The sequence below is a fragment of the Canis aureus genome, chromosome 7, assembly GCF_053574225.1.
Source record: "Canis aureus isolate CA01 chromosome 7, VMU_Caureus_v.1.0, whole genome shotgun sequence".
Taxonomy (NCBI): Eukaryota; Metazoa; Chordata; class Mammalia; order Carnivora; family Canidae; genus Canis; species Canis aureus.
The window spans coordinates 24,518,931-24,545,665 of record NC_135617.1 but is presented as its reverse complement, the minus strand read 5'-3'; the positions used below and the strand labels follow the sequence as shown (position 1 = coordinate 24,545,665).

Sequence of the window (26,735 nt, the reverse complement as noted above, 5' to 3'; positions counted from 1 at the left end):
CTAAGTTAAAAAAAAAATCACCATACTTTACCTCCAAAAGATACTCAAATCTGACCATTTCTCACCATCATCAATGTTACTACTCTATATCCTAACTCACAAGAACTTTTGTCTGGTTTCTTATAATAACCTCTCAATTGGTTTGCCTGAAACTTTCCTGTCCATTCTCATCATAGCAGCCAAAGGGATTCTTATGAAATATAAGCCAAATCATGTCACTTCTCATTCTAAAATCCTGCAATGCCTACTTCCCTCAGACTAAAAGCTGAAGTCTTTACATCAGCCAGAAGGTGAAATAATATAGGATCTGATCTATTAGAGATCTTCTCCCTCCCTCATTCATTCAATTCTTGCCACACTGGCCACCATGCTGATCATGGAGCCTTTTGCTCTCTTTCTTTTGTCTGGTAGGCTCTTCCCCCATTATATGTGTTTAGCTAGTTCCTTCACCTCTTTCAACTCTTTGCTCAGATCTTATTTCACCAACTAGACTTACAATAGCTCAACTTGTCCTTGCCTGACTGGCTTAGTCAGTTAAGCATCTCACTCTTTTTATTTTTTTTTTAAGATTTTATTTATTTATTCATGAGAGGTACAGAGAGAGAAGCAGAGACAGAGAGGGAGAAACAGGCTCCCTGTGGGGAGACCACTGCGGGACTTGATCCCAGGACCCTGGGATCATGACCTAAGCCAAAGGCAGACGCTCAACCACTGAGCCACCCAGGTGTCCCAGCATCTGACTGACTATTGATTTCAGCTCAGGTCATGATCAGGTCATGATCTCAGGGTCTTAGGATCAAGCCCCATGCTGGGCTCTGTGGTCAGCAGGGAGGCTGCTTGAGAGTCTCTCTCCTTCTTTTTCTGCCTTTCCCCCCAAATCACACTCGCTCCTCTCTCTCAAATAAATAAATCTTTACAAAAAAGACTTCAACTTGTCCTTCCTCCCCTCTAACCTAGAATACTCAATCTTTTTTTCTAGTTCTTTAAAAAATTTTCCATACATTAATTGCCTTTCCACACATCATTTAATTCACTTATTTGTTATAGTTATTGTCTGTCTCTCTTGGTTAAAATGTAAATTCCATAAGGCAGGGATCTGATATTTCAAAAATGTATTACAGTTCTTAAAACAGTAACTGGCAAACAGAGGGTGCTTAATATTTATTTGCTTAACAAATGAATCAACTGGAGCTCTAAGAGGAGGGGAAAAAGATATAATATTTGAATAATGATGGCAGGAAATGTTCAGAACTGATTTTTTAAAAAGCCTAATAAATTCCAATTAGGAAAAAAATCCATACCCACACTCATCACAGTGAATCTGCAGCACACTAAAGACAGTCTCTTAAACAGAAAGAAAATAAAGGTCATCTTCAAAGGAGACAATTATACTAACAGCTGATTTCTCAACAGTAAAAATGAAAGTCAGAAGACACTGGAAGAAAATCATCTATCTGCTAAAGAAAAAAATTTGTTTACTTCAAATTCAATGTCCAGTGAATAAGGACAAAATAAAGACTGTCATTAAAACAAATGAATTAGCTACTAGAAGAGCCTAAAAGAAATGTTAGAGGATTTAACTACTGGCAGAAGCTTAGTAATTTCACAGAGTAGAAAATATAAGAAGCAAAGCATAACAAAAGAAGTTATAAATAGGAAAAGCAACCAAATATGATTGTACATAATAGAAATCATAATGTTTTCTGAGCTTTACTATAGAAAAACATAGAAAAAAGTCAACAACACATAAGTTGGAAAGGGGTGATCAAAGCACACAACTTAGAAAGGTAAAGATACCAACTTTAGACTTATACTAAGTTAAATATGAATGCTAAAATTTCTAGAGTAACCATCAAAAGAGCAACATTTCAAATTGAACAGGGAAAAAGATCTATCAAAATAAAAGCAAGAAAAAAAAGAGGAAAATAAATACAGAAAAGGTAAGACACAAGAATGCAAAAATTTTCACATATATGATTAATTCAGATAATTGTAAATAAGCAAAATGCTTCATTTAAAAGATGAAGAATGAAAAAATAAATAAAAATAAAAATAAAAGATGAAGAATGTCAAAGTACAACTAAAAAGCCTAAAGATATAAAGAAAATGGAAGGTTAAACTTAAAAGATAAACAATACATACCAGGTGTATTCATTTCCTAGGGCTTCTGTAACAAAGTAACACAAATTTAATGGCTTAAAACAACAGAGATTTATTGTATCACATTTCTGGAGGCTAGAAATCTGGAATCAAGATGTTGGCAGGGCCAGGCTTCCTCAGAAACCTGTAAGAGGGAATTCTTTCTTGTCTCTTCCTAGCTTCTGGTAGACTGCTGACAATCTTTGGCATTTCTTGGTTTATAGCAGCAGCACTTCAATCTTTGCCTCCATCATCAAAGGGCTTTCTCTCCTCATGTATCTCTGTATGTCTTCTCTTATTCTGTCTCCTCTGGTGGATTAAGGGCCCACCCTACTCTAATATAACCTTATCTTAACTTATATCTTAATTACATTTACAAAGACCTTATATTCAAACAGGGTCACACTCACAGGTACCAGCATATTCAACATACCTACTATACCAGGCAAACAGTAACCAAAATAAGAGGGAAGAGAGGAAAAGCTGGCAGAGTTCTAGTAATATCTACTAAAGTCACATAATATACTACGTGAGAACAAGAGTATTACAGTAAAACCAGTGAGGGGCTCTTACAAGTGATAGAATGCTAGTTTGAACGAAGATCATGTCTACAGCACAGGGGAAAGTCAACAGATTTAAGCAATATCCAGGAAGTAAAACTTACAGTACTTTATAACCAGATAAGGAAGATAAAGATGATTTATCTGGCGTGTGAAACTGGCTGAAATATGTTACCAATCTCTGTCTTCTAGCCAGGATAACTTTCTAAAACACAGATAATATCAATTCTTTTTATAGTCTTCATTAACTCTCCAAGGTTAGTCCTAATTCTTTACTCTGGCTTTCTTTGTCTATTGCAATCTGATCCTGGACTACTTTATTCAAATCTGCACTTCCATAAACTCAAGTTATTCAATCAACAGTCCATGTGATTTCATGATTTTTTTCAGACTACACTTTATGCCATGCCTATGTATTTACAAAGTTCTACTTAAAGAAACCATGTTCTTTGGGGCCTTCTTTCTGCTATTACTAATGATGTTTTTATACGTAAAATAAAATTGCCTGGGCCCCAGTAGTATTTTATTCACACTGACAGTACCACATTTGTCACACTGATGTTTATCTATATCTATCCCTCCAGTCAAGCTACTCACATCTTCAGAGTAGGGCTTATCCATCCTTTTTATTCCCAGCACCTAACAACATGGTTTGCACATGGTTTTCAATAATGCTTAATGAATAGTGATTAATCAGTTATAACTAGCACTGCTACTTACTATGATGAAAGTCTAAAAGTAAATGGAGCACAGTAGGATTGTGACTTTTTTCTTTTCATAAATTAGATTCTGAAAAAAGTAGAATAAAGGTCTTTGTTTCTTAGTAATGAATTCATGCAATTTATAGCTAATTTATTCTAAACTCCCTTGAGACCATGTAATATGGTCTATACTTTCTACAATAAACCTATATTTAAATGCCCAAGCAAATTTTAAATCTATATAATACATATGGCAACTCTACTTATATAAGTTAGAACATTACCCAAAAGAGATAAATTTGATGATACTTAAGGAATTTATGTAACTGTAAAATGGTCAGTAAAAATATCTTTGATATAACATGTTAACTTGTTAGCTTCTTTGGTCAATTTCCAAAGAATTAAATGAAAATAAAATGTACTTTTTTAAAAGGCTGCAAAAGCTAGACTTCCTTTGATTACTGAAAATGTGCCTGAAATCTGCAATGGCTTCTGTTTATCAATATGAACATAAAGCATCTTTAAGCTATCGATACACAAAACCTCCAGTTGATAGAGGTTTCCACTTAAAAGAATATAATAATTTAGTATAAATACTATGATTACATCTGTAGTGTTACACATTGGACAATGCTGGTATAGTATGTATATATAGGCATTTAGAAAATCTAAAGCTTCAACTGCTATTACGCAGTGAAATGCACTTTCTATGATTAAGTATAATTTTTTTAAACAAAAGTCATTAATAACAGGTGCCAATACAATAAAATTAAGATATTTAAAAATAACCATGAGCATAACCATTACATGTAGATTTGCAAAAATCTTGGATCATAATTGTTCTTATTGTGCCATTATTCAATACTTGGAAGTCCAGTTTGCTAAGATAGTTTCCTGATGTACACAAAGAACAAAATGAGCTCCTTCCATACCCTGCCCCCATATTCTGTCCCCTGAGATTCAAAGCTTAATATGAGTTCCATTTTCCAGAGATAAAAGGACTGCATTAACAATGATGTGCCCTAGCTTTCTTCTTTTTACAATAAATTACCATATTTATATTTTGATGCTGTCATATGCTAGAGGATATTAAATATCCTTTTGTAATAATTAACTCTTTAAACCAAATTAAATAGCTTGGCTCAAAACAGACTGTGAAAGTTAAGAGAATATAATTCTATTACTATTTATTTTGCAATTACTTTAATAATCAGAGCTATTTCATTTATTCCATTATTGATTTTAAATGAGAAATGCAGCAGCTAAAAAGCTCAAATCTTTCCTCCTTTAAGATACAAACAAGAATTTGAATTTGGGGTATTTAGCAATAAATATCTGGTAACTTCATAAATACCTCAGGCTAAATCCTAAGACAAAAACTATAAGCAATTGCTAATTTTTAAAACTCCATCCATAATTAAATCAAATATGAGCCAGTTAGTGATATTTTTATTATAAACACAATTGTTTCTGCAGTAGACTAATAAAATGCCATGGAAAAGAACAAACAGAGAAGTCTTTTTAGGAGCAAATGTAAATTCTCTACTTTTCAAGAACAATCTAAAAATTTCTGATGGCCTAGAGATATTATAAAGATTTTTTTAAAAAAATAAAAATTTCTGTATATGGTCTGAGAAAAAAGTTTCTTAGAAATACAAAGAAAAAACAAAATTAATATTCCAAATTAACTTTTAGGATTTTAATAAATATACAAATCAATGAGAGTTGTTATAATGTAACCTTTTATTTTCCAACATTAAGGTGATCGTTTATTTTCTGCAAATTAAACCACAATAGAAAGATTTATGGTTATGAGAAAATACTAAATAAGCATACTTCTTAAAAATATTATATGCAAATATACTTGAATTTAGAAAGGGTTCTGAAAAAAGGATAGAGTCAAGGTATGAAATGACTGCTCATGAGCACCAGAGCCAGGTGAAATAGGAATGACTTTAAAAAATTGTCAAAATTAAAATATAAATCCCAACAACCTTTTTGAAGCTATATAAAGAAAAAATAAAAACACAATGCACATAATTTATATGTAAAAGACGAGACTGTACTGACAAAGAGCAAGAGAAGCAAGGGACTAGCTAAATAGCCTATCACGCTTTTTGTCTTACACAGAGGAGTCTCAAGAGACAGTTTCCCTCTAGAGTGAAATATTTAGAGTTTAAAAGGCCTTTGACAAACTTAAGGGTCATTACAAATAGGAGTAAAAATAGAATACACAATATTGACCATAACAATATATATATTATGGACTGTTCATATTCTTCAGATTTCTTATGCTGAAATGTAATCCCCAGTGTGACGATATTTTGAAGCAGGGTCTTTGGGAGGTCACGAGGATGGAGCCCTCATGAATAGGTTTAGTACTGTCATAAGAAGAGGTCAGGGGCCCCTGGGTGGCTTGGTTGGTTAGGTGTCTGACTCTTGATCTCAGGTCACATCTTATATCTTGGAGTTTTGACTTTGAGCCCATGCCTAGCATGGAGCCTACTTTAAAAAAAAAAAAAAAAAAAGATTTTTTTTAAATTGAAACAAATTAAAAAAAATAAAAAATAAAAAAAAGAGGCCAGAGAGCTAGTTCCCTCTTTTACTGCCATGTGAAGATACAATGAATCTGCAATCTGGAAGAGAACCCTTTACCAGAACCAAACTATGCTGGCAGCCTGATCTCAGACTTCCAGCCTCTGGACTGTGAGAAATAACCAGCCCAATCTATGGTATATTGTTACAGCAGTTTGAAGTAACTTCTGGGTGGGGGGAGGAGAGAAGAGGGTTATGCTGGAATACTTTTGTGATCCTAATTTATAAAACAAGGAATAAAACACAACAATACATAAATATATTTTTTAAAGTAAAAAAAAAAAAAAAAACAGGACTACCTGAAAATTTAAAATAAAAAGATTAAGGATCACAGAAGATAATTTTAAACATGTCTGATTCCTCACATCCAACTCTGAATTATCAGCCTTTTAAGTCAAGTAAATATCTTTTGAGGATAGAATTTGAGGGATTCCTAGCAAGGGATGTGATTTGTGGCTTTCTCCTGCCTGGGCTAAAAAGAGCCCCAAGATGAAAGAGCCCCAAGATGAAGACCGAAAATTAACAAATCGTGAGAGGAGCACACACCACAGAAATCTGTGAAAATCCTAGAGACAAGGGAATCACCAGCCCCAGGTGACATGCCTGGCCTTCTTGGACCATTAGGAGCTAAGGAGGCAGGGAGGCTTTCCCCAGTTATTTAGTGCAGAGAACTAGAAACCTCTATAAAACTGATGCAGTGCATAAAGAATACATATTTTCCCTTGTGTTGCACTCCAACCAGAGCTGAGCCCCAATGAGCCAATAACGAAAAATAAGAACAAGAGAGCCCATAAAGAAAGGAAAAAGAATCAAACTGACTGACTTAGACTTCTCATCTTCAACAATAGAGCCAAATGACAACGAAAAAGAAAACAAATGTACCTCAAAAATTCTATACTCAAGACATGATTAACCTTTCAGGAAAAAGACAGATGTACAAATTAAGAGTAATAACCTATGCTATCATTGAGGAACTTACTCAAAAAAATAGTTGAGAGAAAAATAAGATATGATTATCCAGAAAACAAACGAATCTGAACAAGAAACAGAAAATAAGAGAAAGAGAAAATTGGTAGGCGATTAATCTTGGAATAAATAAATGCTACTAAATTTAAACTAGATGACAAACTGGATATATGCAGTACAACAGCCAAAAAAATATATTGTTGAATTAAAAGGAATATCTAGGGTTTAAGACAAATTCTAAAAACCAGCTTTTTAAAGTAAAACTATTAAGATGTTTTAGTAATATACATAGGGTTGAGTTGGGGAAAATTTCTGGTAAATACTCCAATAAAACTTAGGGTGGGGAAGGTAGTGAGAATAAAAACATTGCAAGGATTTCATCTGGAGAAACAGAGAAAGGTAAAGCATTAGAAAGTATTCCATGTTTCTTATGTAATGAGGGGAGAGTGAAGCGACCATCTTGGTAAGGGAAATAGTTGGTATCTTAATTTCAAATAATAGAGAAACATGTATCTAATTATGAATATAGGGAAAGGAAAGGTAACCACTAATACAATAAAAAAGTATCATATAATTCCTAAGTTAACAAGGAGAAAAATGCAATGAATACTAATGTGATCAAAGTTTTTTTAAAAGGAAAAAAATGCTAGCAGGTAAAGTAAGTAATAAACTTAAATTACAGTAGAAAGAATAAAATCAAATACCTTAACATATTAATTTTGAATTACCTAAAATCTCTTGTTACAGACAAGAGACTAAAGAGCGAGGTAAGTAAAACCAAATACATTTTTAAGAATGAACTTAAAACAAAGTAACAGAATTTCTCCAACTAAGAATTTGGTTTGATATTTAAAAAGAATAACTATATTGACCATATACAAATCACAGGTTATCACTACATTCTTAAAATATATCTACAAAATTCAGTAAGATGGCAGCAAAACACAGAGCATGTGGCTTTTCAAGTTTCTTCTAGTTTGCTCATTTGGAGCTAAGTGCTAGCGATATGAGGGAAACTCACCATAGTGAAAGTTGTGGAAAATGCCAGATAGAAAAGTAAGGGGAGAAGAGGTTCACTAGCATTCTAAAATTCTTGTATCCTCAGCCTGGAAACCAAGAAAACCCTAGAAAAGTTATCTAATTTGATTGTAAAAAAAAATTGTCTTTCATTAGCCATCTAGATGAACTAGATGTTAGTTCAACACCTGACATCTACCGTATCACATCGGTGCATTATCCACTGATTTCATAAAAAGCACTAGTCATCTAATATGCACAGTTGCACTATCAATGTGTAACAATGACTGGTCCCTGCATATGTGTGATCATGTATTTCCTATGTCCCAAAGTCAGAGGATCTTAGCATGATAGTTGTAGTCATGAACTACCACAGTGAAACAAAAAAATAAATGGGCAAAAAAACACCCAACAAATTCAAGGAAAAAGAAAGCATAAGAAGCAATATTAGTATCAAACTAGAAGGAATTTAGAGTTAAAAGCAGTAAAAATAATAAAGAGGTACATGATATAATGGCAGAAGGCATGATTTGAGAGGCAGAAATATTAACTTTAAAATCTGCACATATCAAACAGCATAGGATCTAAATATAAAAGGTATGCAAAGAGAACGTGGTTATAATATAAGGCTTCAAAACATCTCTTATACAGAACTAGTAAAATGAGTATAGGAATTCACTAATTCAGTTTTTAAAAACATACAATTTAATAAATACAAAGAAAATGTTACATTCCTCAAATAGTGTAATATTGTTGTCAGTATGTCCAAGGAAGATCTAGAAAAGTCAACACATACTAAAGACACAGTTAACAAAATAAAAAAATTTAAGTCAAGATTTTACAAGCTATATTTTCTAATTAAAATTCAGTGAAAACAGGATAAAAACAAAAGGCAACAAAATGTGCCTGGTTAAAAAGATAAAAGTTTTTTCTTTTTGAAATTATACCATAGGAGTATGACAATATTTAAACTTTGACAGGTCAATCACAAAGTTCCACCTTTCACAGATTAATCCTAAACCCTGATATTTTCCAATCACAGGCTTCAAAAAGCAACTTTTATTTATCCTTACAAGTTTAAGTAACAGCCTTAGACATCACCACCTGTCATACAAGCATTTGTATTTTGTTAAGTTCCAGTATGCCATACGTCAGACGCATGATTATTTACGTGATTTAGAATATTTAAAGACTATTTTTAAATGGATTTCAAATCTATTTTTCCTCATTATATCTCAAATTCAGTTATCCCAGATTGTTCTTACTCACTTGATAGTTTTTTCCACTATACTGCAGCCTTTAAAAAGGTGAAGATGTTCCTTCCTCATAAGGAAGAAGAACATAAAAAGCTCTGAAGTGATTCATGCCTTGTAGAAGTGTTTGTGAATTGTTCCATAATAAGTAAAAGCCTATTTGATAGAAAATTACCAAAATTAATTTTATAACATTGTTGTGATAACTGTAATTCAGAAATTCAATTTAGAAAATATTCACTGAATATACTCCAGTGCCTGGCAAATAGGAAAAAACAAATGAATGAATGTTCAACAAGGAAAGAGTCAGCAAAGAAGTACAGGAGGCAAGCTTCTCAGATATTATACTCTTGCTACAAGGTGTGTATTGCTCCAGGTAGTATCTGACTTCTGAAATCATGTGCAGCATTTTATGCATACATTCCTCAGACTACATTTTATAACACTGACATATTTAAATAATATAAACGCATCTTTAAAAAACATAGAATATTCTACATTTGGGATCTGTTTACTGATTACTCATGGTTAGACTCATGTTGTATATTCACAGTCAGATACCAGTTAAATGAAACACACGATGCCTATTTTCCCTTCACTGCTAATGTTAATTTTGATAAGCCAGTCATAGGGTTATCCAATTTATCAACTGAGTAAATACTATTCTTCCCCGTGTAAATTAGAAGCAATCCATAGAAAGACATTTCACAACCATAAAAATATCCTGTTTCTCACAAAAATTTTTCTCCTGGACTTAGCATCCATTGATTATTCTTGCTTGAGCCAATCTTCACTATGATGGTGGCAAAATGTTTTCCACCTCCAAGATTCCTTCCACATTTACCAGTGAGCATTCTACTTTACACAAGACTATCTTTTCTCCTCATTTATTATCAGCATCAGCTCATGGGTTCCTATTTTTGTCAAGGTTTATAATTTATTACAACCCTTCATTGTTTTGTGCTGCTCGCACAGTCCTATATTTGGCCATTAGGAGTCACTTTTACTTAGCTCTCGTATCCTTTCAACATGCCCCCAACTTTTTTCCTCTTTTATTTTTGACTACTTTCTTACCTTCTGGCATAAGAAGATGTTCTAGGGTCATCCTCCAATTTCTCTGCCTAGCCCTAGAATAAGCCATTTCTTTGAAGATATTTGATTCTTGTTAGTGGGAAAGGGGATTAGAAAGCAGCATCTTGGTGCTGGATATATTCATTATAATTGAGGCATCTGCTTCTGGGTTTTGCCAGTAGACGGAGCTAGGAAAAGTGTTTACATATGTGTCCCACCCACATACATACAAATATACATATTTATATATGTCTATATATGCTTATATATTTGTATATTATATACATATATACATATTTGACTATTTTAAAAATTCAAATCCATTCTACAGGATTCTTCACTGCCTTCTTCTATTCCATATTACTGTCTTCCTCTTTCCTCAATGAGAACCCTGACTCCCAAAATGAGTACTCATTTGTTCAATTCCTAACACCTGTAAAACAGTCTTACATTTCTACAACCATTACACTGCGAGTAACAAATCTACTAAAAAAAAAGTTCAAAATTTTAGAGTCCTCTCCATCTCATCCCTCCAGAGGGTCTACAGTCGAATATTATGTTACCTAAATTTTCCCCCACACCCTGAATATGATTGATTCAAAGTAGGAATTTAACTAGCATTTGTTTAATCTATACAACTTCCCCAGAGGTATCTAAGTGACAAGGTTCTTCTCATAACATTAAAGCTAACTTAGAGAAATTGTAATTAATGAAAATATACATTAGATTAGAGCAAAAAACACAAGTAAAAGGTTCTCATTGTAAGGAATAATTTAAAATTAATAAATATAAAAGTTAAACTCCAAAGAACCAAATGATAAAACTAAGATGACACCAACTTCTCTTTTAAATTAATAAGCGAAAAGGAAGTAATTTGACTTCAGAGTGAGGTCATCTGCAGATATTTTGAAACCACATGATCCTTTCCTTTTCTCCCACTAGTAACTCACAGGCACTTTGACTATGATACTTATTTTTGGTAAGTGGACTGGGAAAGATTTTCTGTGAAGTAGGGAGGAAGAAACCAAAGAGTAAACAGGAATTAGTAATACCTACTATAGAAAGCTAGGCAGAGGAACTAAAAAGTCAGCTGTAACTCCTCCTTTCCTCTCCTAGCCCACACTGGAAATAAAATATAATCAAGAATTTAATACAGAAATTACCTAAAAGCCTAAAATCCAAGGAAGCATTTGTCTTAAAAAAATAATAATAATAAGTTTAGGTGATGAGAATATTTCAAATAAGGTAACTAAAGCAGTTACCATGGGCCATTTGCTAGAAGATGAAAATAGCCATTATTACATACCAAAAAAAAAAAAAAAAAAACCTACCAACTATATGCCAAATAGCTTAGTCATTTAATATGTAATAAAGTTGACTATATTAGTATTTTCCCCTAATTTCACTTATTTAAAATAATTTTTATTGACATATAAATAAAATTTATGCATTTCATTCCAAAATAGAGCAAAGGAAGAAGAGGAAAAAACAAAAGAAAAAGACCCTGCTCAGCAAAGAAATGACTTTTTCCCCCATACAGTCTATTAGCTATATTCTTGCTGACTTAATCCTTTCTTATACAAGAACACTTTTTTCAACATTTCAAATATTTTACCACTCTAATTTCCTTCTTAAAAATAAAAACACTAGCTCAAATAAGCATAAGAAATAGAACTAATCAATGTTTTTAAATAAACCTGAGCAAAAGGAAAAAAAAAAAAAACCCACTCTCGGCAGAGTAAGATGTTTTCATATATTTTTCAATAGAAGGTGAAGTGAAATCATGTAGTTGATTCTACTAATTTCATTGTGCTTGCTAGGAAGCTGGCATTTCTCAACTTCAAGTGCACAAACCTAAGATGAAGATCAGAGCGCCTTAGCAGATGGAGAGGCCAAGTCCCCTTGAAGAAGGACCTAGCAACACTACCTCAAGCATATAGTATAAGTCTGCCACCGGCAAACAACCACCACAGGCCATATCTAGCCTAGCACCTGTTTTTGTAAATAAAGTTTTATTAGAAACAGCCATACTCATTCATTTATATATTGTCTGACTGCCTTTGCACTAGAATGGCAGAATTAAGTAACTGAGACAAAGACTGTATGGCCTGCAAAAAAAATCTGACCTTTTATTAAAAAGATGTGCTGACTTTTGCTGTAAATCTTCATCAAATTATTCTTCAAAACACTAGCAGTGCTTGCTAGGTGATTATGCACTGGAAAAAAGAAATAGACCAGTCAGGAACTCAGACAGACACTTTAAACAGACATTAATTACCAGGGACGTAAAGTGCCATCATGGTCTCTCAGAGAGCTTAGGGTGGTCTGGTGATAAATCAGTTTCCGGCTCAAGTTTAAATCTAAATAGAATAGTATGTCCACGGATGCAACCTGTGGTTACTTTCCAGTTCCTGAAAGTATAATTGGAACAGAAATATTTGGAAACTGGAAGAATTTCCACCTTGGCTCTCTGACCCAGGGCATAAGCATCACTATATTAGGAAAGCCAAATGAAAGCCCCTAGAATTTGCTCTCCCTGCCAAGGATGAAAAGCAAAAGGAATAATACATCCATATCCCCACGATAGGTGCAAAGATTAGTGACACTATCCAAGACTTAAAAGGATGTTGGAGCGATAAAAATCAATCATATATCATTTAAATTTACCTGGTTAGCCTATTCAGAAGGTGGGTGATTGTGAAGAGTGATTATAAACTACCATAATTTAAACAGGTTGTGACACCAAATGCTGCAGCTGTTCCAGACGTGCTATCTTTAATGAAGCAAATCAACACAATCTGAAATCTTACATACAACTACAAGATGGCAAATATATTGTCTCTATGTTAAGTGAGGTACTATCAGAAGATATTTGCTTTTGCCTGGTATGATCAACAGCATAATTCATGGCCATCAACTCTTCTGCTTTTTGCCATGGTATAATTCATAGAGGCAGTGGTCCTGTTTTCTTAATAGTTAATATATACTTAGTATTTACTGTATGACATGAAGTGGATTAAATGTATGTACTTTCTCATTAAATTTATAGACACTTCTATTATCTACATCATACAGTTGTAGAAATGCAAGCAACACAAAGATTAAAAAACCTAAGAAAAGAGTGGCAAAGCTGAAACTGAAACCTTGGTGGTAAAATCTGGAGCCCCATTGCTTAAGAGGATCTACCATACTAAGTTTGATGAATAAAAGATCTACTTTGCTTGCAAATTTATCTATTCTTTTAGTTGACTGATATTTGGGTTGTTTCCACTTTTGGCTATTATGAATAATATTGCCAAGAAGATTCATGTATGGATTTTTATGTGGATATACGTTTTCATTTCTATTGTATATAGATCTGGAAGTAGACCTGCTCGGTCATATGATTAAGTCTATCTTTAACATTCTGAGGAACTGACACATAATGGCTGCACCAATTTACAATCTCAATATCAATGTTTGAGGACTCCAATTTCTCTATTACCTTGCCACCACTGAATATTATCTTTATTTTCTTCAGAGACAGTGATCACTCTGACATTACACAGAACAAAACACTGATCCATGACACTGATGACTCTGGACTTACGCTTATTAAAAATGAGGAGGAGGAAGCATAAAGTTCTTTAGATGCCTTAGTAAAACATATGTGAGACAGAAGATGAGAGAGAAAATCCACAAAAATTAAGGGGCCCATTACTGAAGTAAGATTTCTAGGAGTCCAATTGCCCAAGATCTGTCAGATAATCTCTCCAAGGTGAAAGACAAGTTACTACATGTACTCCATTTACTACTAAAAAGGTGAGGGAGAGGGGGAGATGGGGGCACACTGCTTGACAGGCATTTTAAGTTGGGATCAGAACAAAAGAAGGCTCTATAACAAATCCAGTTTGTAGTATAAACTGTTTTACTACTTGAACCTTATAACTCAGTATATCCATTATCTAAGAGCTTTGGGCAAGCCCCCACAAGAAAACCATATTAGTCTTCAGGGTTTTAGAGCAAAATCATGCCATTTCCTAAAGATCATTATTCTTTTGAGAAACAGATCCTAGCTTGTTATTGTTACCTTGAAAGACACTGAAGGCCTGATCATAGGAAACAAATAACCACATGATGACTTCAGTTGCCCATGATGAAAGGAGCTCTATTTAACCCACTAAGCCATGAAGTGTAGGGACAGCTGAAACAAACTATTCAGCAGTAAAAATGCTACATAAGACGGGCACCTGGGTGGCACACTCAGTTAAGCCTCTGACTCTTTTGATTTCAGCTCAGGTCATGATCTCAAGGTTGTGGGACTGAACCTCTTATATCAGGCTCCACACTGGGTATGAAGCCTGCTGAAGATTCTCTTTCTCCCCTTCTCAAGAGGGAGGGAGGGAGGGAGGGAGGCAGGGAGGGAGAAATTGGTGTAGAAATTTTGATTTGCAAATAAGAATACTTTTATATCAAGGAACACAAGAATGTCCCACTAAATTGGAAATTGAAACTGCTAGTTGACCGTTTTGTGCTTCTCATATAACTGAACCAACAAGTGAAAAGAAAGAAAAAGAGACAGAAATTGATTATTGACTAGAGTGACCAATTGTATTACCAAAGAAAAGTTGGACTGCTGCTACAGAAACCATTAGGAAGGACTATGTCTGGAACCTAGGGTGCTCTGCCTCTTATCCATATCTTCCATATCCAAGAGTAAAAGTTAATGGAAAACTATATGAACAAACAATAAACAAAGGTAAAACCACTGAGGATCAGACCTACCAGTATTAAAGGTTTTTGTGTCACCCCACCAAGTAAAAAGCCTGGATCATCTCAGAACAAAGGAAAAATGAAATGGACAGTGGAAAAAGAAAGCTTCAGCTATGAAGTCTCATGACCAGTGTCAGGACTGCTGATGTTGACTAAGTTAATGATTCAATCATCAAGTAATAGATATTTGCATGGAACTGTGACTGAATTTGAGGAGTGATCAACACTGCCCAGAGATAGATATCACGACTATCTTCTAGAAATGGGTAAATGATTGAAACCCTATATCCCTACACTTTGAATTAGTAAGAGAATATATGCATCTCAAGTCAGAGAATACTTTTGCTGTTCTCTGGAAATTCAAGAATGTGTAGAATCGAATGGACAATAAGTAACTACAGAAGTACACTGTGCTAATACTAAGCTATGGTCACTTGTTTCAAACTCACCCTCCATGCTCCAATATGTTATTCTTAAACTCCTGGTAAACTCCTGGTGGGTGAGACTAAAGAAGAAAGAAAGGACCTACTCTCTCCTTTGTTTGCACATAAGTTTTCTACCCCTGGGTGACAATTGATTCCAATAGTAACAGCTGGCTCTATTAAAGTTTTTCCCATAGTCCTAAAACTAGCTTCACGGGGCCCCCTCTGAAAAATCAGCACCTGCTAGCCAGTAAGTTTACCCTTCCTCCGATGTCAAAATTCAGAGCCATAAGATCTATCCTCCAAGATCTTAAGGCAACAACACCACCAGCTGACAGTGACCTTCTAATGAGTTCCAGGAGCCCCCTGCAAGCTTTTATGTTTTAATAATTCACCTTCATTCCTTTGTTCCTTACATGGTATGTGCTTCCTACAGTTACTATCTCTTTTTTTTTCTTAAAGATTTTATTTATTCATGAGAGACACACAGAGAGAGAGAGAGAGAGAGAGAGGCAGAGACACAGGCAGAAAGAGAGAAGCAGGCTCCATGCAGGGAGCCCGATGCGGGACTCGATCCTGGGACTCCAAGATCACGCCCCCAGCCAAAGGCAGACACTCAACCGCTGAGCCAACAAGGGATCCCTACTATCTCTTAAACACTTCTTTGCCTTCTCCCCTTTTCAGTTCTTTAGTAACTACAATTCTTTATATTAAATTAATTCTGTTAAAATAATTGCTGTGGATTTTGTTTTTTACTAGACCCAAACCGATATATCTATTAATATCACATAACTATATGTGAATATAAAATCAAACAAGAAAGTTGAATAGTAGGTCTGAGTTCAGTTTCAAACCTCTAAGATAATCTTGTATCTCAACAGACTGGACCCACTTGTAAAAGACACCATTTATATTAGTAGCAACTTCCTAGAAACATATATGAAGACATAGAAACCTCAAAAGATTAATATAGTTAAAAAAAGAGAGAGAGAGAGACATTGAGTATTTTTCATCTGCCTATTATAGGTAATACTTCAATATAATTCTTATATACACACCTTTTGGTATTTTTGTTTATATGTACATTTCACCATTTAATATTTCTTGAGTGTCTATCATATACAAGTCACCACACCAGATACCAGAAATACAACTATGTAGAAAGCAAGATCTCTCCTTTCACAAAACTCGAAGCATACTTCCTCAGGATATATGCTACCTTACTACCAGAAGAGTTGTGCCATTTTGCATTCCTATCAAACGGAAGACGGAAGTGCCTATTTGCGCACACCCTAATCAACCCAATCAAAATATCTGCCAAAGTGACAGATGAAAAATTAAGCTTCATTGTTGTTTTAGAATGTATTTTCTTTATTAGGAAGAGGAAACATCTTTATCTTTTCACAGAAAAGTGCAGCTTCATTCAGAGCACTTTCCCCCTGACTTGATTAAACAGGGCAGACTTTTTGTTTTTTAAAGATTTTATTTATTCATGACAGACACAGAGAGAGTGAGAGGCAAAGACACAGGCAGAGGGAGAAGCAGTCTCCATGCAGAGAGCCTGACATGGGACTCGATCCCAGATCTCCAGATCACACCCTGGGCTGCAGGCGGAGCTAAACCACTGAGCCACCTGGGCTGCCCGAGGGCATACTTTTAATCCATGATATAACCACACAGGCTACTGAGGTTAAATTAATAACTATAACTACCAAAATGACAAAAATAAACATTTATTAGATTCTATGCTACATTCTTCACATGTATCATTTTATTTAATCCCTACCAAACCTCAAAAAGCAGTATTATTGTTCCATTTTAACCCAAGAGGTTGAAATTGCAAAGTCTATAATGGCAGAACCCACATTTACGTTGTTAACTCCTGCAATTTTATAGAGAAGCAGCAAATTTTCACATCAAATCTATGAGATAAGAACTATGACTAAGGGAATTTTAGAGATTAGGAAGCTTAGAAAGATCAAGTAACAAGAAAGTATGTAACAGTAATAAGAAATGACTGGAGCTAGGAGTTGATTCTGTGCAGTCTTGGCCAAGAACCCATGTCCTTAACGATTAGACCTGTGTTTAACCACTATATAATATTGCCAAGGCTATTTTAAAATATTTGTTACAAAAATTCTACAAATAAAACTTTTGTGGCTTTATTATGTTCTTGTTCTCCAGGTGTTTAACAATTTATGATTAATTACATTAATAAGCTGAAGATATATGCATTTTAAAAGGGAAAAATTAACAGGGATTAGGATCAAATGAGAAATAATTCACATAGAAAATAGAATTTACACAGTTCAGCAAACAAAAGAATTCAAGAGAGACAAAAAGGAAATATGGACTTTTAAACCTATTTTAATTAAAACAAAAAAGACAGGAAACATTTAAATGCTTACCATGCACCATCTGTTCTATTTTACATATATTAGCTCATTTAATCCTTTTAAATCTTATGAAGTTGATTTCTATTTTATGAATGAAGAATATGAGCCACAGAAAAAAGGAATGTGTCACACAGTTAATAAGGATATTTAAATCCAGGCAGTATAACTCTAGAATCTGTCATCTAAACTACTATGCTATACAAATAATAAGTTTGTACTATGCACTATAAGCCATTAACATTGTATGCAAGGGTTTGCACTTTCCAGAATAGACCTCTGTAATCCTAGCTTTTGACACAATGACCACAGTTTGGTTGCAGGTAAGTTAATATAAATATGACATTTTTAAAAAAACAGATAGCTCTCAGATGAAAATCTATATTGTATGTCTATAAAATTCAATACAATGCAAATAGCTAATATATACAAAAATTATTTTAGGCCATGATAAATCAAAGTTAATATACCCCAAATTTTCAGAAATGATACTAAAAGGAGTTTTAAAAAGCAAAGTTTAGATTTTAATGCCATCTAAAGGGCATTTAACACGTACGTTTTTCTATTTGTATTAAATTTTAATCTAACAAGAATCTATACTATACCCACTTTATTACAGCAGCTGAGTAAGACTCAAAACAATATTTTGAAACCTAAGACTTCATTGAAGAAAAAAAAACTGAAGACATTTTTAAGGCCTAGTACTTAAATTTTATTAAAACATTCCACTCCATCCTAAGCTTTAGATTACATTAGCTTTTAGATTTAGAAATATTTAGAAGTACAATCAAGAAAGGAAATGAGTTTGTCTCATAGTATTTTAATATCTTAGTACCACTTCACTGGTCACATGCTATGATTCTTAGAATTTAGAGATATGGCTACTCTCCTTTCAAACTATTACAGGCATATTTCTTAAAATGCTCTCTAACATACAACATTTAACAAAGCATTAAATAAAAGCTCACTCATTTAGTGAAAACTACTGTAATACCTAATTCTTTACATTAAGAAAAGCTTATTACTCTGGCTAACTTAATAATACATATGTTTTATGTAATAGTTATCACACCATATTTCAAATTAAATATTCTATTTTTGAAAACTGACATCTACATTACATAAATAAATTATGTACCTATGCAAATGTACCTCGCACATTCCTATCATAAAATGACCTTAAGTGCTGACATGGTGGTGTGTTTTAAAGATGCACCAGAATCAAAAATAATTCCTTTTTTTTCCTGTAAGAAGACATTTAAAAAGAGGTAAAATTTTAAAAGAAGAAAATATACTTAAAAACATACTAAGAACAAAGCAAAACTGGGATGACAAACTACTAAACTGAATTACATTTTGCTATATTTAACTGCAGTAGAAAACTGCAAGAAAAATTAATACTTCATTTTTGCTACTTAGAAAATGGACATTCAATAAAGAACCTCATATAGTTTCTCGGTGCTAAGATTTATGATCTGTAAAAAGGAAAATGAAGTAATTTTTCAAAACTCAACAAAACATCAATAAAACACACACAAAGCCCTATGACCCAGCAATTGTACTACCAGACATTTACCCCAATCATACAAATGTAGTGATCCAAAGGGGTACCTGCACCCCAAAGTTTATAGTAGCAATGTCCACAACAGCCAAACTGTGGAAAGAGGCCAGATGCTCACTGAAATGAATGAATAAAGAAGATGTGATACACATACACACACACACACACACACACACACACACACACACACACAATGGAATATGACTCAGCCATCAAAAAATGATGTGGATAGAACTAGATGGCATTATGCCAAGTGAAATAAGTCAATCAGAGAAAGACAATTATATGATCTCGTAATTGGAATTTAAGAAACAAAAGAGAGGAGTATAAAGGAAGGGAGGGAAAAATAAACCAAGATGAAATCAGAGAGAGACAAACCATAAGAGACTCTTAATCATAGGAAACAAACTGAGGGATGCTGGAGAGGAGGGGGGTGGGGGAGTGGGGTAACTGGATGATGGACACTAAGGAGGGCACTTTATGTAATGAGCAATGGGTATTATATAAGACTGATGAATCACTGAACTCTACCTCTGAAACTAATAATACATTATATGTTAATTAATTGAATTTAAATAAAAACACACACACAAGGGCTTACACTGCTTGAGTATTATAAACACATCATCAGACAAAATAGGAAATTAAGTAATAAAGCAATGTAAAATTTTTATTTCATCTTTGGAATCATATTTCCAAAGAACTACATTCATCTATGTCTTTTAAGGAGAAAAAAAAAGATGCAGGCAGCCTACCAGAATCCCTCAGCCTCCAACTATTTTAGAAGTGAGGCAGTCTTCTAAACAGCAATTTCAGAGAACACATCAAGTCTACACTCAGCTTGCATAACTATTGATGGACAGGTTCCACAGCAAGTTGGCAACTCAGAATATCCGCATACCAGATACTTTGTTGGGAAGAATGATCTTGAATTTAGTACTTTTCAATACTTATCCAAAGATTTTATATATATATATTTTGGGGGCAGTTTTAAAAACTTGATTGATAATATATTATTATTATTATTAATAATTACTAGCATGTTAATATAAAACATTTATTGATGCTGTTGGTTAATAAACTTAATTGGTATCGATACTAGTATCAATAGTTATCCAAAAATTAAATAAGAGAAATAATATTTTTGAGTAAGTATTGGTAAGAAATAAACTCAAGATTATTCTGGGTTGCCAATGCTATTTCTTTAATCTTTGATATCAATTGATGGGGAAAAAAAAGTATATATATATATATATATCCCATATGATCCTATAAATAGTAAAAAATTTATCTATCTATCCTTGGATGAACTCAGACCAATACAGAGTAAAATACCCAAGCAACAGTATTTGGGGCCCCAGATAATTGTTCTAACTAAACTATACTTTGCTACTAAGTCAGAAACTCTTATTTAAGGATGTAAGATATTAAATATTCCATCTTATAAAAACTACACTCATATGATTTATTAAACTCTCTCTCTTTTTTTTTTTTTTTTTTTTTTTACTTAGGATTACACCACACTGCATAGTATCCTTTATCTAAAAATGCAGTTTCTTAAGAAACTTTATCTTCTGGAGTCTGGACTCAAATTAACTGATCATATATCCTTTGTTCCATTAAGCTATAAAAAGTAAATCTGTAGTTTACCTTTGCCAAGTAAATAAAAAGGATTTCATAGCATGTAATAGTAAACTTTTAATCTGTCAGTGTTGTTTACTTTTTCTTTATGATTTCCTTTATTAAACATTTCTTATTTTGGTGTTACATATTTACTTACATAAAAGGTCATAGAGATTTGTACAACAAGGTTTTGAGAAAATAACGAAAATATTCAGGCTAAAGCATCTTTTTATTCTAAAATCGCAACCAATAAAGTCATATAAAGAAGATCAACCAGTAAATGAAAAACAATGAACATTATGAAAAATCTTAATGAAAGTCAACAATTAAAATATGGAAAAATGTTTTTGTCAGGCAAATGCAAGTTTGAAGTAGTTTCTTTCAAAGCAAAAAAGGCTTACTTCAAAACATTTACTTATAATAACAATGATTATATCTTACATTTATAATTCATTTGACAGGAACTTTCAAGTAAAATCTATATTCACCTTTATAATTTAACAAAGTTCATTTTTTATATTAGAAATAACTGTACTTTTAAAGACCAAAATTTTTAAAGTTTAAAGGATAAGTACAAAATGTTAGTAGCTCTAATAGCTGAAAATTAGATGTATGGGTATATACATATATTGTAAAATAAGATATTTTACTTTTGTGGGGGTAAAGTACATGTAAAGTATCCAGTAAACAGTGAAGTCTTATACAAATAGTATTATTTCATGTAAAATTGGTGGCAAAAGTGTATACTTACCCTTCTCCTCCCATTCTTGTTATCTTTAGGCGAAAATCCACAGAATTCAGACTGGGAGGCTTCCATTTCAAAATATCATCACATCGACCCGGTTTATATTTCTAAAATGAATTAAAATAACAATGGTTAATAAGAAGCTAAAAAGTTAAAAATAACAATTACTTTATACAGTATACTTTGTACTTTTTAAAACAAAGTATAATTGATATACAATGTTGCATTAATATCAGGTGTACAACATAGAAGTTTGAAAATTTTACATATTCTACATACATGCTGCTCACCACAAAAAGTGCAGTTACCATCCATCATCACACACAGTTATTACAATAGACTATAGTCCTTATGCTGTATTTTTCATCCCTGTAACTTATTTATTTTATAATTGGAAGTTTGGGGCCCTCAATTTAAGCAAAATTTTATTTTTATTTTAAGCAAAATTATTACTTTTTTTCTGAATATGTTTTTATCTTCAACTGATGACTGAAGCTAGATATCTAACTTCTTAGTGATGGCCTTTCTCCTTTTCCTGACAAAGCATGCAGACCCTTGTTTGTAAAAGTCCAGAAAAAGAATGAAACTGGTTATTCTCTCCAATCTTTTTATGACTTAAAGGAAGTTTGGTCAGTTTTTAAAATTGTTTTGTCTTGTTCAGCTTTACTGTGGGATAATTTACAATGAATAAAATTAATGAGTGAATTTTAACAAATGGATACAATCATGTAACCACTGTCAAAATCATGATATATACCATTCAATCACCCCAAAAAGTTTCCTCCTGACATGTACACTCAATTCCCTCCAAATCTCTGGCAACAGAGACCTTCTTTCTATTACCTTTCTATGTACGTTTCCTAGAAATCATAAGAAATTCTTAACAAAAGGTTCTGCACACCATCAGTGATCATACGTATATGAGTAGTTAGCTCCTTTTTATTACTGAATGGGATTCCATTTTATGTATATACAACAAATTGTTTATGCATTTACAGGCTGAGCATATTTGGGCTGTTCCCAGTTTTAGACTATTGTGAATGATGCTGCTCTGAACATTTGCACAGATGTGCTGTTCTAACTCTTGGGTAAATATTTAGGAGTAGAAAGACTGGGTCACATGGTAAATGTATATTTAACATTATAAGAAACTGTGAAATTGTTTTTAAAAAGTGGTTATAACGGTAGATCCCTTGGTGGCTCAGCGGTTTGGCATCTGCCTTTGGCCCAGGGCATAGTCCTGAAGTCCCAGGATCGAGTCCCACATCAGGCTCCCTGCATGGAGCCTGCTTCTCCCTCTGCCTGTGTCTTTGCCTCTCTCTCTCTCATGAATAAAAAATAAATCTTAAAAAAAAAAGTGGTTATAACATTTTCCATTCCCACCAGTAATATATGAGAGGTCAGTTTGATCCATATCCACTCCAGAACTAGGTATTACCAGTCATTTTAAGTCAAAGGTATATTTCATAATTTTAATTTGCATTTCTCTAATGACAGATCTTAAAAATCTTTTAATGTGTTTGTGATTTGTGGATCTTCTTTGGTGATGTGTCTATTCAAAACTTTACCTTTGTTTTTACTGGGTTATCTCCTTTTATTGACTTGTAAGACTTGTTTATATATTTTGAATAAATAACCTTGGTTGGATGTATATACTGCAAATATTTTCTGCCAGTCTTTGTTCTGCCTTTTCATTTCCTTACTTAATTTCTTTTGAAGAGTAATTTTTTTTACTTTAATGAAGCCAAAAATCAATTTTTTGCAGCCTTATTGAGCTATGAGAAAAAAATTTAAGATGTGCATGATCTTTTGATTATATGTATAAACTGTGAAATGATTACAATCAAGCTAATATATCTATCATCTCACATAATTTAATTTTTGGTATGTGGCAAAAGCATTTAAGATCTACTCTCTTAGCAAATTTCAAGTACACATAGTATTAACCATACTCAAACCATGGTCACATTAGGGCTCCAGAACTTAATTATGTAACGGAAAGTTTTTCCCTTTAAGCAATATCTTTCCTTCTCCCCTACCCCCAGTCTCTAGTAATCACCATCCTACTCTGTTATAATGTGTTCAACTTCTCTTTAAAAAAAGGGGGGGTGGGGAGAATCCCTGGGTGGCTCAGCGGTTTGGCGCCTGCCTTTGGCCCAGGGCGCGATCCTGGAGTCCCGGGATCGAGTCCCGCATCAGGCTCCCGGCATGGAGCCTGCTTCTCCCTCTGCCTGTGTCTCTGCCTCTCTCTCTCTCTCTCTCTCTCTCTCTCTCTCTGTGTCTATCATAAATAAATAAATAAATCTTTTTTAAAAGTTTTTTTTCTAAAAAAAAAAAGATTCCCTTTATATATGAGATCATGTGATGTTTGTTACTGATATTAGCTTATTTCATTTAGCATAAAGTACTTCAGGTTCATCCATGTTGCCACAAATGTAGGATCTCCTTCTTTCCTTAAGACTAATATTCTACTGTGTGTGTGTGTGTGTGTGTGTGTATGTATGACCCATTTGAAGTTAATTTATTTATACAATATGAAATAAGGGACTGGGTACACTGGCAGGTGGGTATCAAATCGATACAGCACCATTTATTTCAAAGATTATCTTTTCTCATAGAGTTGCCTTGGCACCTTTGTCAAAAATCAGTTGTTTACAACTATAGATACAGGTCTATTCTCACTAATCTGTTGCACTGAACGTACCTTTCTTTCCAGTAATAACACTGTCTCGATTATTGTGGCTTTTTAATAAGTTTTGAAATCTGGTTGTGTAAGTCCTTAAACTTTGTTCTTCTTTTCCCAAACCCTCTTAACTAAGGTTGCATTTATATTTCCAAATAAATTTTAAAATCAGCTTGTCAATTTCTATGAAAAATAAATCTACTGGGATTTTTATTAAGATTGCACTGAATCAAAAGGTCAGTTTGGGGAGACATGACATCTTAGCAACATGAATCTTCCAATACATTAACATTGCAAATCTGTTTATTTAGATCTTCCAAAATTTTTTCAGCAATGTTTTCTGGTTTTTTTTTTTTAAGATTTTATTTATTCATGACAGACAGAGAGAGAGAGAGAGAGAGAGAGAGAGGCAGAGACACAGGCAGAGGGAGAAGCAGGCTCCATGCAGGGAGCCTGACGTGGGACTCGATCCTGGGTCTCCAGGATCATACCTTGCGCTGAAGGTGGCACCAAAACGCTGGGCCATCGGGGCTGCCCTGCTGTTTTCTGGTTTTCAATATACAAATCTTAACACAACTTTTGTTTTATTCATTCCTCATAATTTAATATTTTTGGTGATATTATCAATACAAAATATCAGTTGTGTTTCTATCCAACTGCAATGAAAACAATCCAAAAAGGAAAGTAATTCCATTTATAATAATTCTAAAAGAACAAAATACCTAGGAATAAATTTAACCAAGGAAGTGAATTATCTGTATACTGAAAACTGCAAAAACTTACTGAAAAAAATTGAAGACCTAGAAGTTGGAAAACATCTCATGTTCATAGATAGTGTGATATTGTGATTTACAGTAAGAAACACATATTTGGTCTTCATCCTGTTTCTGGTACAGAGGTCCTAAAACCGTTGAAATCTCCTAAGTGATGAGTGCAGTAAAGGTCTTTTGTTCTGTCAGTGAGGTAGATTTTGGAAAGCACTTAATTAAGGCTGAGGACTGGCTGCCAGAGCAGCCAATCGTGCAATCAGAGACGGTAGGAATTTTTCAGTCCCACCCCCTCCTGACTTCTGGGAAGGAGAGAAGGGGTGAACATTAGATCAATCACCAACTGCTACTGATTTAATCAGTCATGCCTATGTAATGGAAGCTCCGTTAGAAAGAAAGAAAGAAAAGAAAGAAAAGAAAAGAAAAGAAAAGAAAAGAAAAGAAAAGAAAAGAAAAGAAAAGAAAAGAAAAGAAAAGAAAAGAAAAGAAAAGAAAAGAAAAGAAAGAAAGAAAGAAAGAAAGAAAGAAAGAAAGAAAGAAAGAAAAAGGAGAGGGTTCTGAAAGCTTCCAGGTTGGTGACCATGTGAAGATTTGGGAAGAACAGCAAGGCTCGAAAGGGCATGAAAATTCCACGCACCTTAGTCATTACTCTATCAACAGATTCCATCTAGCATATTAATCAAACCTGAGGAGAATGTCATGGAAACCTCTGATTTATAGCCAGTTCATCAGAAGTACAGGTAACAACCTGGACTTGCAACTGGCATCTGAAAGGAGAGTGGGGAGGCAGTAATCTGGTAGGACTGAGTCTTCAACTCACAGAATCTGACACCACCTCCAAGCGTGAGAATTGAGTTGAACTGTAGGACACACAGCTGGTGTCATAGAATTACTTGTTGATGTGTGGATCACACACACACTGGAATTAGTCTCAGAGTACCAATTTAAGAAGACTCAATATTGCTAAGATGTCAATACTACCCAAAGCAATCTACAGATTCAATATAATCCCTATCAAAATTCCAATAGCCTTTTGTGCAGAAATAGAAAAGTTGATCCCCAAATTCATATGGAATTGCAAAAGATGCAGAAAAGCCAAAACCATCTTGAAAAGAGAGCAACAAAGATGGAGGATTCATACATCCTAATTTCAAACCTTAGTACAAGGCTATTGTAAATCAAAACAGAGATACTGGCATAAAGCTAGACATATAGACCAATGAAAAATAATTGAGAGTACAGAAATAAACCTATATGTTAATAGCCAATTGATTTTTTTAAAGATTTTATTTATTTATTCATGAGAGAGACACAGAGAGAGGGGCAGCACAGGCAGAGAGAGAAGCAAGCTCCATGCAGGAAGCCCGACGTGGGACTTGATCCCAGGAGTCAGGGATCACGCCCTGAGCCAAAAGCAAATGCTCAATTACTGAGCCACCCAGGCATCCCTGATGTTTATTTTTTTAACAAGGAGGCAAAGTCTATTC

At 33.8% G+C, this 26,735-nt stretch overlaps 1 protein-coding gene across 4 annotated transcripts in view; it reads right to left on the bottom strand.

The window, feature by feature from the left end:
* The window catches only part of RNGTT (RNA guanylyltransferase and 5'-phosphatase), a 369,143-nt gene that overhangs the window by 121,271 nt on the left and 221,137 nt on the right, over positions 1-26,735 (bottom strand). For all 4 annotated transcript variants that reach the window (XM_077903107.1, XM_077903108.1, XM_077903110.1 and 1 more), the window contains exon 13: positions 21,805-21,905. In XM_077903107.1, coding sequence (XP_077759233.1) covers positions 21,805-21,905 — 101 coding nt within the window. The remainder of the gene's footprint in view (positions 1-21,804; positions 21,906-26,735) is intronic.